Raw genomic sequence first — 14,329 nt, forward strand, 5'->3', positions numbered from 1 at the left:
TTCCTTGTCTGAAAATCGTCCGTGGACTGACTAACTGACTCGACACCAAAATCGAACCCTTTTATATCCTCACAATAATAGGCACTGAAACTACATGTTGTTCTACGTTTAATTTACGGAAATTATAATTGAAACTTAACTCATTTGGTTAATTGAATACATTGAAAAATTGGTTCTTTTTAACAGTTTTTTTCTACTACAAGGGTTAGGCCAAATTATTTGTTTAAATGATGAAATTAACAGATATTGTTATGCAAACAATACTTTTAACAAAACTGTTGATTACTTTGGAATTAATTAAGAGCTGACTTTGATGATATATTTTCGAATAGAACCAAATAAATACTTAAAGAATGCCAGTGTTTTGTCTTCCAAATGTTTATAATTAGTACAGAATTTACTTTTGTTTATAAGTCAACAGTAGAACTTAAGCTGTGAAGGAATTACTGATTTCACCCTGTAATGAAAGATATTAACTAGGAATAGTCAAAATAAATTAGAAAATCAATTACAGACATAAAACTAAGCACAAAATTAGATTGATGCAATATTCTTTAAAACTAAGGACCAACCTACTTCTTTTATCAAAATGCAGTTTATACTCTTGCATGTTAATGATAAGTAGTTAAAAGTGAAAAAACTAATTTAAGGAGGCAGATGGCAAAACAAGAGGGGAAGTAGAAATATCCCAGCTTGCTTCATCACACTGTCCCAGAAAATATTGTTGTTATGACTTCAAGTTGAACAAGTATATTTCAAGGAAGATGCAATACATGAAAGTCACAGATAAAGTAAACAGAGTAAGACGTGTGTACACTTTAACAGTCAAATCATAACTGAGTCCAAGCCTAGTGGCTGCTGGCTGGCTGGCCACTTAGGTGGCGCTGCTGCTGCAGGGCTGGCAGACACCGCCTCATATAGAGGACGCGCATAACTGCACGGCGGCACTTTGAAAGATTGGCGAGTCCATAGATGTTGTTTGACTGGCCATAAAGTCTCGAGGAGGAGGCTTTCCGTATGGACAGAAGTGTCCCCGATGATAACGGGTCGAGATGACAGGAGACATGGGGGTTGCATCTGGTGATGTGTCCATGTCTGAAGGAGAAGGAGGCGAGTGAGTTGCTCCGACAGATGATGGTCATCTGGTTCCGGCATGGGCACGTCTCCTGGTGGCATCAGTTCTTGTGATGGCACCGATATGATGGTGAGAGGATTTCATTGTGAGTAATGAGAGATTCCAGTATCCCAAGCATCAGGTAGAGGCGAAGGTGGTGTAGCGGCATTCGGAACAGGTGTTGCTGGCACATGAGGCCAAAGTTGGTCCGAATGACGCACTGCAACACCAATGTCCATCGGGATTTCCTACAGGCGTTGGCCATGGTGTCGTAAGATGCGGCCAGGAGTCCATTTTGGCTGCCTGCCATATCCCGATACTCATACAAGGTCGCCGGAGGTGAACTGGCCAACTGAAGGCACCCATGGCTGTGAGGTGGAAGGCCACAGAAGATGAAGTAGCGTACGGGACTCAGCCGGGCTGTGGTTGCCCATGGGGGTGAAGCGGTAAGAAGCCAGAAATTGGAGAAGCACATCATCAGCAGAAGAAGTCAGGAGCTTCCTCATCTGAGCCTTAAATGTGTGGACCAGTTGTTCAGCCTCACCGTTTGACTGTGGATGGAACGGAGGGGCTGTGACATGCATGACGCTGTGACAGGCACAAAAATCCGCAAAATCGGAAGAGGCAAATTTCGGACCATTATCAGTAACAAGAGTAGAAGTGAAGGCCTTCCAAAGAGAAAATGCAAGCTAGAGCATTGGCGGCTACCGCAGTTGTAGGCGACGTGCAATGGACAATGAAAGGAAAGTTAGAGTAGGCGTCGATAATGAGAAGCCAATAAGTATCTAAAAGAGGTCCCACGAAGTCAGCATGAATATGCTCCCAGGGCTTCTCAGGCGAAGGCCATGGTGACAAAGATGACTTCGGGGCGGCGGCCTGTGACGCACAAGGGCCACAGGCAGTGACCATGTGTGCCATTTAGAGTCGATGCCGGGCCAGTACACATGACGGCACGCCGGAGATTTTGTGCAAGAGACACCCAGTGCCCTTCGTGAAGGAGTTGCAAGACCGAAACATGCAAAGACACAGATACCACAACACGCGGTGAAGCATTTTTGGTGGAAAGGAGGATAACACCAATCCTAGCCATGAGGCAGTAATGCAAAGCGTACTAGTTCCGCAACAGATCAGAAGTCTTAGCAGATGGACGATCTGGTCAACTCTTCTGAATACAGCATAAAATCTGGGAGAGGGTAGGATCAGAACCTGTAGCAGCCGCCAGCCGGTCCCCAGTTATGGGGAACCCATCCACAACCCGCTGCTCGGCAACATCCAGGTGGAAACACAAAAGTTTGTCCCTATCGAATGACAGATCAGGACCCATGGGAAGGTGAGACAGTGCATCAGCATTCGCATGTTGAACCATCAACTGGAAATGAATCTCATAATTGAAACGAGACAAGTAAAGAGCCCAACGCTGGAGGCGGTGTGCAGCCTTGTCGGGAAGTGATGTTGATGGATGAAACAAGGAAACAAGTGGTTTGTGATCCATGACAAGATGAAATTTGGATCCATAAAGAAAAACACCAAATTTATGAAGAGCATAAATAATGGCCAAAGCTTCTTTTTCAATTTGAGAATACTTCTATTGGGCATCCATGAGTGTTTTGGAGGCATAACCATGGGTTGTTCAGAACCGTCAGAAAAATGGTGGACAAGGACTGCACCGACCTCGAATTTAGAGGTGTCTGTGGCAAGAACAAGATGTTGGCCAGGTTGATAAGTAGCCAGGCATGGGGCCTGTTTCATCATAGTCTTCAATTTCTGGAGAGCCGCATCGCATTATGTGGACCAGTGAAAAGGCACGTTTTTATGCAACAGGCAATGCAACAGCTGAGCCACCAAAGCAGCAGATGGTAAAAACTTGTGATATTATGCTATTTTCCCCAAGAAGGCCTACAGTTCCTTAACAGATGTAGGGCAAGAATGGCATCAATCGCAGCGACAGTTTGCTGAAGTGGACGAATACCATCCCGAGAAAATTGAAACTCCAAGTACGTGATAGATGCCTGAAAATATTTTTGTCTGTAAGACATGCAAAAGTGTGCGGATATTTTGAAGATGTTAGTCAGTGGTGGAGCCAGTGACAACAATGTTGTCCTGATAATTTATACACCCAGGGACATTGAGCAATAATTGTTCCAAGAATCGCTGAAAGAGAGCAGGGGTGCTGGCAACCCCAAATGGCAATTGTTGGTATTGATAGAGGCCATAAGGCGTGTTAAGGACCAGAAACTACCAGGAAGCAGCGTCAAGAGGAAGTTGATGATAAGCTTCTGACAGGTCAAGTTTAGAAAAATGCTGGCCTCCAGCAAGTTTAGTGAACAGTTCTTCGGGTTGGGGCATAGGTAAAGTGTCGATAGGGCATTGAGCATTTACAGTGACTTTAAAATCGCCACAGAGATGAATATCACCATTTGGCTTAGCAACGACTATGACAGGAGAGGACCACTCACTGGAAGTGACAGGAAGCAAGACCACTGAAGCAGTGAGATGATCCAGCTCCCGATTGACCTGATCACTTAGGCGAGCAGAGGGTTTGAGCATGATATGAGCTTCAAAGTCATTTGCACAGCCTAACCCAGGATAAAAAATGGACGCAATGTCGTCGGCAAGGAATCCAATTGGGCATAAGGAATAGGATCAGAGACGATATTGACAGAGTCATCTATGGAGAACCCAAAAATGCAAAAGGCATCGAAACCAAAAAGATTCTCCGCACTACTATGGTCGGCCACAAATATGGGAACAGTGCGAACGACAGATTTGCAAGATACCTCAGCATCAAATTGTCCCAAGAGAGAAATCTGTTTATTGTCAGAGCGAACGACAGATTTGCAAGATACCTCAGCATCAAATTGTCCCAAGAGAGAAATCTGTTTATTGTAAGTTCATAATTGCCTAGTGACAGGTGACAGGATTGGAGAACTCAACTGAAGATACGTCTGAGAATTGATGATAGTGGCAGCAGAACCAGTATCCACCTGCATGCGAACATCTCGGCCAGGTATTTGGACAGGGAGAAATAACTTCCCTGAAAGGGAAGAAGTAAAATTGACAGACAACACAGAATCAGAATCAGTGTCAAGTTCATGAACATCATGTATGCAGTCGGATTTGAAAGTGGATGACACATGACCCTTTTTTTGCATTTGTGACACACGATCCAACGTTGTGGGCAATCTTATCGTGAATGTTTTTTAAAACACTGAAGACATGATGGAAGTTGCCATGCATTTTGCTGCAGTATCCCGTACCATGGAATTGGCCTAGGATTCTTTGTGAACTTCAGGAACAAATTGACACTTTCTACTGAGGCCATGGAGTTCAACAGCCCAAGTGTGATAGGATTGATTTGGTTGTTTTTGGCAACGGTAAAAGGCAACACTAGAGGCTACCACATGCATTTGCTTTTGAAAATAGACGGACAGAATTGAGCACATTTCAGCAAAGGACAAAGACGCAGGATCATTCAAAGGAGCCAATTGTGACAACAACCAATACATTTGAGGTGAAATCCATGAAAGGAACAGAGACTTACATGTTTGTTCATCCGCGACATGAAATGCCAAGAAGTGCCATCAAAGACGTTTTTCGTAATCAGACCGGTCTTCTGCCGTCTTGTCGTTAGGAGGAAAAGGAGGTAGAGACAACAATGAGAGATGCCCCGCATTTGATGCCACAATGAAATCACGAATTGCATTTGTGAGAAGCATTTGCTGTTCTATGAGACCTTGCAATAGTTGCTCTAAAGTAGCCATGGAACTTGTGGGTCAATGATGGAAAGAAAAATCACTACCTCATCACCAATTGTTATAACTTCAAGTTGCAATACATGAAAGTCACAGATAAAGTAAACAGAATAAGACATGTGTACACTTTAACAGTCAAATCATAACTGAGTCCAAGTCTAGCGGCCACTGGCTGGCTGGCCGCTTAGGTGGTGCTGCAGCTGCATGGCTGGCAGACAGCGCCGCATGTTGTGGACAAGTGTAACTGCGCGGTGGCACTTTGAAAGATTGGTGAGTCACAACAATGTTCCAGGAGGCCTTGCAAAAGTGGATGAAATGATGGGAACAATGTATTGCCAGTAGAGGAGCTATTTTGGTGTGTGTGTGTGGGGGGGACATTCCTTTAAAGTTTGTGCAATAAGCAGTACAGGTGTTATTACAAAGAGTCAATTTCTTTTTGAATGCACCATATATTTATTCTTTCCTGGGAAATTCAGAGCATTCTGTGTATTATCTTACTCTCAATATAGGTGGTAAGCAAGAGCGCGTGTAGAAAGGAGTTTTCTGTATTGATAACAATGGTATAAATGTTTCACATATTGAAAGTTGGATTATAATCTACTTTGCTTCATATTGCAGAAAATAACATCATTCTAAAAGTAACAGCTTCAAAATACCACCTCTGTTACCATATGATATACACACCACTATTTCATGTTATACTCCAGTCTATAAGTTTACCTACTACATAATTTTTGAGGGCCAGAGGGGGGGGGGGGGGGGGGGCAGAAGTACTACAATATTTGAGTTTCACTGTCATATTAAGCCATAATTGTACACTCTCTTAGGACATCATAGAGCACAAATAACCAGGCTCACTAATTTTTGTCATTATAAAATGTTTACTGGCAGATGCTGCACATTTTTTTCTCGTGGCTATGCAGGAGCAGTTTCTTGGGTTTCATATAAATATTCCAAAGGGAATTTCTTATGTGGTAAAATCAACATTCTGCTCTCCAGACATGTTTCATTTCTTTGCAATTTTTGTTGACAGAATGTGTATTTTCTGCCTTGTGAGAGCAGAAAACTTCACCGAGGAAGGATTAAATATACATTACTGGCGTTCATGTCCCATGTTAACTCGTTGTGTGCACTGCAAGCAAGTTGTTGAGATATCAGTTCTGTCACATCATCTCACAGGTAAGAAGACAACATTCTGGCATGTAACATTAAACCTATAGGAAAATAAATTTTCAGTTAGAAAATTAAATTTAATGAAAAGTTGAATTTAAATTTTCACCATCAGTATTACACAATATCTATATATATAACTTACTAATTTGTAAATCATGTGATATACTTTGTGTACATGTTGCATTCATCTGACTAAATTTTAAGCAGTAGTGCCATTTCTCACATAATTTTCAAGAATGTATATATAGTCCTCTGTTCAGAAAACCACAGTATTACAAGTCCCAATTTATGCCACAGACAGAATACATGTCTAATGTAGAAATGAACACTCCAAAATTATATGCATACAGAAAACAAAATAAAAGTATGAATTGCTCAAAAAATATTCATTCTTGTAAGTCTTAGCAGAACTCATTACTTTCTGTCTTCAGGTAATAATGAACAGATTATCACAGGAGAAATTGACAAATGCTTCCTTTGTAATCATTTTTTGATAGGTACCAAAATTGTGTGAAAAGCCTATTTTAAAAAAGTTCAACACAACCTGCATACCCACAAAGGTCTGCTGTTGACTAACTTTCAGCAGTAAGTTGCTCCAACCTGTTACCTGTTAATTATAACATGCCTGGACCTCTTCTAGGCATGCTTTCCACAAGACAGAGATGAAGTTGCTCAAGCCTTCCTGAGATTGTCCAGTTTCAGAAGGATTATTGCAATAATATAAATTCCAACCATCCAAAGTATTCTCCATCAGGTTCATGTCAACAAATCGTACTCTTAGTTGGTTCTTGGAGGAAAGTGTTTAGAAGATGGGTGCAGAGTACTTGTGCATTATCAATTTGATGGATAAACATGTCTCTGAAATATTGACTGTCGGGCTGTACTATAGGTTGGAGGATCCTGTTATCTATACACATCCATACACATGACTCAACCCCCCCCCCCCCCCCCTTGCTGAAGCCTCAATGCCTGAGATGTGTTTTGTTATCACTGTTCTATGATGAACATCAGGCATAGACAACTCTATCACACATCAGTGAAGAGAACCTTATGCCATGATTACAAGTCTACCATTTCTCACTTTACTCACACATCACAGTGATGGGGGATTTGTACTGTTGCTCATAATGGATGCTTAGAGCCCAAATTTGTCATATGGGAATGGTTGTGCCCTGTCAGAGTTGATGCAATACTCCCAGTAGCCTTCAAAACATAGCACACAGTTCCGTTCCATTCTCTTCAGGGTACCAATGAGTTACATCTTGTATGCAGTGATCATCAACTGTTGATGCTGATTGCACGTGACCACTAAGAGGCAGATCTTCACTGTTGTGTGTCTAATGAAGGTGGATGAACATTCAGATGAAGTCACTATGATGTACACTATTTGATGGGCAACTTCCTGTGTTGATAACTCTTTTTGCAGTGAAGTTACTACATGTGCACAGTCTGAGTTTAAAATGGTCCTTCAAGTCATGTTGACAAATTCACACTCATGATTGGCAATTCAATGCACACCACTCAAATGCACTGACTGCAGGTTTACTTGTACCTCCATTACACAGGTGGCTGTGTGAAGTTATTTCCTGTGATCAAAAGAGTATTGAGAAAGAAATTTCTCTTACAAAAAATTATGCAAGTTCTTATGATGATGATACCATATGTTTTTTGTGAGTTTGTATTCAAATATATGTGTGCAGCATGTAGGCTTTCTACCTTCATGCCACAACTACAAGTGAGCGACCCCTTTCGAAGATTGATATAAAGCATTTTTCTAACTGTTTGATGCAATCCAGCCAGAATGCAATATCATTTCTTATAAAACCACTTTAAAATTGCACTTGAAAGTTCTGTTTATCTAAAAGGTTACTCACAAACTACTGTAACCAAACAATACCTTTTAAACAGACACCTTGGGTTACTGTATCTTTTGCCAATACTGCTAAGGAAAACAAAATGAACTTATCATGCATTATAAATAATTGGTGTCAGATATTATGTTACAGCCACTGCTTTATGCAGCTTGTTTACTCAAAATGACAAGCAATTGTTCATAGCAGAAAATATTCACATCTAAGTAACCACTAATTTGACACAATAAGTTGTACATAGACCACAAAGGAGAAATGATTATTGCTTTTCCTTGTCCGTCGAGAAGCATATTAAATTCAGGTCCATCACAGATTTGATTGCCAATATAAGCAAAGTGTCCCACAGTAAGATGTCATTTCCCAGCAGAACAATATACTTTTCTATAAATACCAAATGTTTACTCATTCTTAATTTTGTGATTCGCAATCTGCATTAGAATCTAGTTTATGCAACAGCACATGTTATTTAAAACTGTAATACGTTTAGATTTCTTTTAAATGAATCTGAGAGGTGGCACTCAAAATTTCAGACTTTACATTTTCTTCTTTTCTCATATTTTTCAATTCTCAATATTGGATAAAAACACTATAAGATCAAACATGCAAACTTTTAATATGATTGATCTTTGCTAAATTGACAACAGAAAAATTAACAGATTTCAAAAAAATATCAATGAAACTGTATTTACAGATGAATGTGACATGCGACACCTGTACAAGAAATGTGAGCGTTGCACTGAAGCCATCCTGGAAGATTATTTTGATGACCACATCAACTCTACTGAATGTGTCCGTAAGTAATCAACAATGTTAGATGCTGAAAACTTTAGAGTCTTAGAATATTATTTACAGTAAATCGGTAATTATTCTGGATTTTTTTTTCCAAAGAAATAAACATAAAACCAGAAAATTACTCCAGTGCTTTAAAGAGAAACAAGCAAACTAACTTTTTTTTCTGGCAGAATATATTATGCTGTTTTTAATTTTTTAATGAAATAATGACCAATTATAGGTGTTAGATCTTGTTTAAAGGAACACATTGCAGTGCTTCATTGTTTTTGGTTATTTAGATTTTGTAATGATAGTCAACATCGTGACTGAAAGTTATTTATCAGATAAGACTTTAACGGGACAAGCAGACATCAGTCAATAGATAAAATTTTAATCCACTCAGTCAGTTAACTGTTATTCTAGAAGACTGGTCTGAGGTTCTGAGGTAAAGAGCCCCAGATCTATGATACTTCCGAACCGGGGCACAAACTTGATAGTGACACCCTCTCTCCCTCCCCCTCGAGCTTTTGAGTTAGAGCATCAAAAATTAAAAGCAAAAAAAGATCGATTTTTCATAATTATGTTCATTTTGTAGCACACATCTTTCTTAAGACTTTTATATATACAACATATATGTTTGAGGAAATTTAAGACATGTTATTTGGTCTTAAGTGTGCCAGAGTGCAGTGCCCGAGCTCTTTACACAGCATTCGTCTATCGCACATCACTGTATTTCACCCTGTGGAATTGAAATGTGTATATTTTGTAATGGGAACCATCAAACCTATATTCAGGACTGTGGAAATTAAAATGTCCTGTGGTGCCTCTTCTTCTCCCAGTTGGCTGGTTTGACATCCTGTTCTCCTTAAAAAAAGAAACTCATAATTAATACTGGGTGGTATTATTTGTGACCAGGAGAATAAGAACTCTTCATAAAATTTGCACTCTTTGTTGCCTATTAGCTAATAACTTTCTCTTTTGTGTGACATAAAGTTAAATATTAAAACTAAAAGTTAAACTCCCCCTGAACAGGCCATGAAGGCCCAGCAGTAATTAAATATAGGAAACATAAAACCAGTGAAGATAGAGACAAGCAAGATGGTACACATTTCCTCAATCCTTAGGTCCCAGCATTCTTTTCTCTCTAATCTTGCTACAGCTTTAGACGGCAAGCTTTCCTTTCTACAAAAGAATCTATTACCTCATCAAAGTTCATCAAACATTTTGCTACATGAAAATTTAAAATGTCATTGTCTAATAACAAAAAAGCTGTTGTACAAGTAATACCCAACACTGGTGTGGTTTTTTGATTTGATTACATCTACTTTGTTCACTGTCTGCTAGATAAAACAAACTAAGTCTTTCTAATATTGCAGCAATTGTAACATACACCAAATATAAGCAAAACTGTTTTGGCACAAATGGTCATTTTGGTTTACCTCATTAAAATAAATAACATGATGGAACATAATTCACAAAATACCAAATCAAATGTCTATTAGGTCTAGTACTAGCAAAAAGTTTTATGTTAGCAAATAATTTCATATTTCATTCATACATTCCAGTTTCTCAACTATGAGTCTGAAAAGTAGTAGTATGAAATTTTTATACAAAGTTGGAATCACATATTGTTCCATATAATCTGTGTGATGTCCTCCTTGCTTCTCCTTCCTCGGTCTACCGAACAATCTTGTCATCACTAATTCTGTAACTATTCCTGCCACTTTAAAAACTTATTCTCCAGTTAACTTCAGTAACACTACCAGAATCACAGGTACAGTTATCCCACATTTATGTTCCAGTTAGACATTATTGTATGTTTGAACAACACACTTTTTTGCCCTATTCTGAGAGTAGAACTTAAAGCAGGTGCTAACTGGGGACTGTACAACTGGTAATGTAGCAATCTGGCAAAAATTTTCTGTCAAAATTTCATTTTGTTGGACGCACTTTATTTTCACCCTGATAATCTGAATCTATGGATTTCACTGTTAATTATAACTACAATGATCATTTGCTCACCCAATCAACCACATAAACAAACAGTGATTGGCATTCACCTGTTCAGGTTTATTCGGCTTGGCTTGCATAGCCCCACTCCATTTTGTCTGCAGGAAAGTTTTTTGTTTCTACATGCGACAGAGCTCCCCTGGCAGAGACATCATGTACACTATGCACACATTCAAAAATCAACCTATGATTTGTTCAGAAATCAGCTTAGAATGTGTTCAAAACCAATTGGGATGCATTTCAAAATCATGTGAATGACTGATGGGCCAAAGTGCACTGGATGCTAGGTGTTTTGTGAGGCAAGGTTTTTTCATTCAAGAATATGAATCTGGAGGTTCAAATGGCTCTGAGCACTATGGGACTTAACAGCTGAGGTCCCAGAACTGCCACCCAAGTCAGATATATGGGTTTCCCCCCCCCTCTTTCCCATAGATCTGGGCGTGGAGGTAACAAATGTATTATATGCCCTGAACAGAAACCACTGCATGCCTTTTTACACAAATACTGTATGCAATGCACAGGGTCTTTCACTGTTATCATGATAATTTTGTAAACAATATTTAATCCCCCAGTTGCAGCTGGATCACATTCTCTCAGTATTTCGTAGAGACAGTAGCTCTACATTTACAGGTGGCTGTTGCCAGATAACTACTGCAGCATTTCTTCATGGCAATATCTCTTCATAGTGTCCCAAACCAATAGTGTGTACATGCCAGGATGTGAGCAAGCTACAGCCTACAGGGCATCTGACAATATATTCATTACATTATGTAGTAACTCATCAGATGAATATACCTGGGTAGGCACTCATATAATTGATCACTACAGTGGAACAGATAGTACCTAAAATCTCCCATAGATGTCACCAAACATATTAGAAAGCACAACTAGCATATTTTAAAATGCACTTGTGTAATTGGGGTCAACACTGTGAACTCCTAAGTGGGCCTGTTCAGTTGAAAAATTACTAAGTATTCAAGTAGACATAGATGTGTATAGAAATTAGTTTGCTTTGTAATACAATTTTCTAGTATTTTATAACCCCACCCCCAAATTCTTTATTTTTAAACAGGTCACACAATGATGACTTGATAAGTTGAAACCAGTAATGATAACATTTGTGTGATCTGAGGCTGAAATCTATACTAAAAAAAACATGTAAACTGTTCTCTGTCTGTCTGAACATACTTCTCCAAAACTACAGAATGAATTTTCATGAGGCTTCCACATTTAACTTGAGCATTGCTTTGGGCACAATATAGGCTTTATTTCACCGAAATCAGACTGCAGAAAAAACAGAAATCATAACTGAAAGTTTTATCCACACTAATTTTATAAATGTGAAAGTAACTCTCCCGTTATACTTTCACGACCAATCAACTGAACTGATTTTGATGAAATTTGGTATGGAGGAAGATTGAAAACTGAGGAAGAACATAAGCTTCTTTATAAAGTGTGTAATACAAGATACTTATTGATTTGAAGAATATTATGTGAATTAGGGAAAACTATTTACTCTTCAAGAGATATTTACACTCCTACTTTGATCTCTATCACGTATGTTAAAATGCTTTTTTTTGCTGCATGAAATGATTCAAAGGACAGAATGCAATGTTCAAGGTGTTCAACACATACTTCCACAGTATTTATTTCATAATGTACACGTTGTATAATGTATAGCTACTTCAATAGCACAATGCATAAATGTGTGCTCCTGCCTATGACCGTCTGTACACACTGCTTGGCAGTGGCACTGCACATGTCGATGCATCAGGTGCTGCAACAGCTTGGGAGGAGGGAGAGTGGGATGCATATCATAAGCTATGCTTACCCAACAGTAGATACGTGAGGTAGCGGATGTTATTGCACATACAGTACTGTACTTACTCACCATCACTCCTCATAACCAAACTTCTGATATGCGAGCGCAGCCATGGGTAACAGCTAGTATATAATAAATAAATAATAAGGTGGGCACTGTAATTCCCTAAGGCAATATACCTAGCCTGATTAACATTTTTTTAAAATGTTCAACTCTTTAGCATAAATTGATGGCATTGTTTCACAGGTCTCCTCAACTCCCCACATTACCCAAGCCATTTAGGGCAGATTTTGAAGCAAAAGCACTCCAGTTTGTAATCTAACAATAATTGCCTTTTTGTGGTGTTAGGTAGTGTGTCCCCAAGAGGAATACATATTACATATTTTCCTTATGTATTTCAATTTATGTTTCAATCAAAATACATCTGGCAAAAAGCCATCTGTATTTGCATTGCAGAGCATCTCATTTAATGGAGATTAGGGATTCTGGATCAGTACAGACATAGGAAGACAGCTGATAACAGAGCAGCAAACACCCTTTTCATATTCCAGTGTATATGTGACAACCAGTAAGTCTTTCTCAGTGGAGACATGACTATATACTGAGCTATTTGTGCAATGTATTCCAGAGGCAGACATGAAAGCCAGCGTGTCTCAAATGGCACAACATTGACACTCCCCCCCCCCCCCCCCCCCCCCCTCCCCAAACCATTGATATGGACATGGCAGTGAGGCTTACATGCCTTGGTGGTATAGATTGGCATACTATAGATGCAACCACATGAGAGGAATCTCTGTGGAGAGGCTAAGCTATGGTCCCAGAAAGGGGGCAGCAGCCTTTCCAGTAGTTGCAGGGTTAACAGTCTGGCTGACTAATTGATCTGGCCATGTAAATTACCTGACATGACCTTGACCTTGCTATTTTCATACTGGAGCACCGCTAAAGGCAAGGGGAAATTACTGCCTGGGCAGAGACTACTCCAGATGATGAAGTCGTCAGAGAAAACAAATCTGATGTTCTACAGTTTAGAGAATGGAATATTAGATCCCTTACTCAGGTAGGTAGTTTAGCAAATATGAAACGGTAAAGGGTAGGTTGAAAGTAGTTGGTAATTAGTGAAGTACGGGAGCTGCGGTGTCAGCCACCATCTGTTTGGCTGCAATTTAAAACATGTGTGCTGCCAGTCACGCTACCTTGTTTCCTACAGCTGCCATCATGACATGGGGTGCTACAATAAATGCTTAAGCTGCTGCGAATGATATGCAAGCATCCCCTCTACAAAGCTCCAGCAGCACATGTACTTAAGTTCAAACACTGATGCACAGAGCCCATTTTGTTGTTAGCCATTTCATAGTGGTAGGACTTGTCATCCACAGAATAGTCATTCTATTGAAGTCTGCCTGAATTGTAAACCTTTGCATCTGTAGGTATTTCAACATTCAAATCTACTGTTAGCAACTGATGCTGTAACTACAGCAAACAAAGTTATGTATTACTTTTCCTGTTTGATATTAGCCCTAGATTAAATTAATATCTGAATTCTCTGTCAATGAACCACATCTGTTTCTCACTCCTGTATCCACTAAAGAACCAAAAGCCTGCAAAGAAAGTTACAACAGGGGCAAGAACAGGACTTCGTGTCATGTGAGCACAGGTTTATCAACACAAAGTCAAACAGAGGTAACACAGGAGTAATGAAAAAGAAAAAAGAAATGTGGGTAATGACAAGCAGCGCAGTGAACAGATTATCATAGCCACCACAGCCCACCACAATATCACAAATATAGACGCCAAGTACTTCCACACATGACGAAGA

General features: G+C 39.5%; 1 protein-coding gene across 2 annotated transcripts in view; it reads left to right on the plus strand.

Annotated features, from left to right (window-relative positions):
* The window catches only part of LOC126278026 (centrosomal protein of 104 kDa), a 400,804-nt gene that overhangs the window by 369,680 nt on the left and 16,795 nt on the right, over positions 1 to 14,329 (plus strand). Inside the window, exons 14-15 of one of the 2 annotated variants that reach the window (XM_049977752.1) lie at positions 5,900 to 6,045; positions 8,602 to 8,703. In XM_049977752.1, coding sequence (XP_049833709.1) covers positions 5,900 to 6,045; positions 8,602 to 8,703 — 248 coding nt within the window. The remainder of the gene's footprint in view (positions 1 to 5,899; positions 6,046 to 8,601; positions 8,704 to 14,329) is intronic. The other variant, XM_049977754.1, reaches the window with a different exon arrangement.

This window comes from Schistocerca gregaria, chromosome 6, assembly GCF_023897955.1.
Source record: "Schistocerca gregaria isolate iqSchGreg1 chromosome 6, iqSchGreg1.2, whole genome shotgun sequence".
NCBI lineage: Eukaryota > Metazoa > Arthropoda > Insecta > Orthoptera > Acrididae > Schistocerca > Schistocerca gregaria.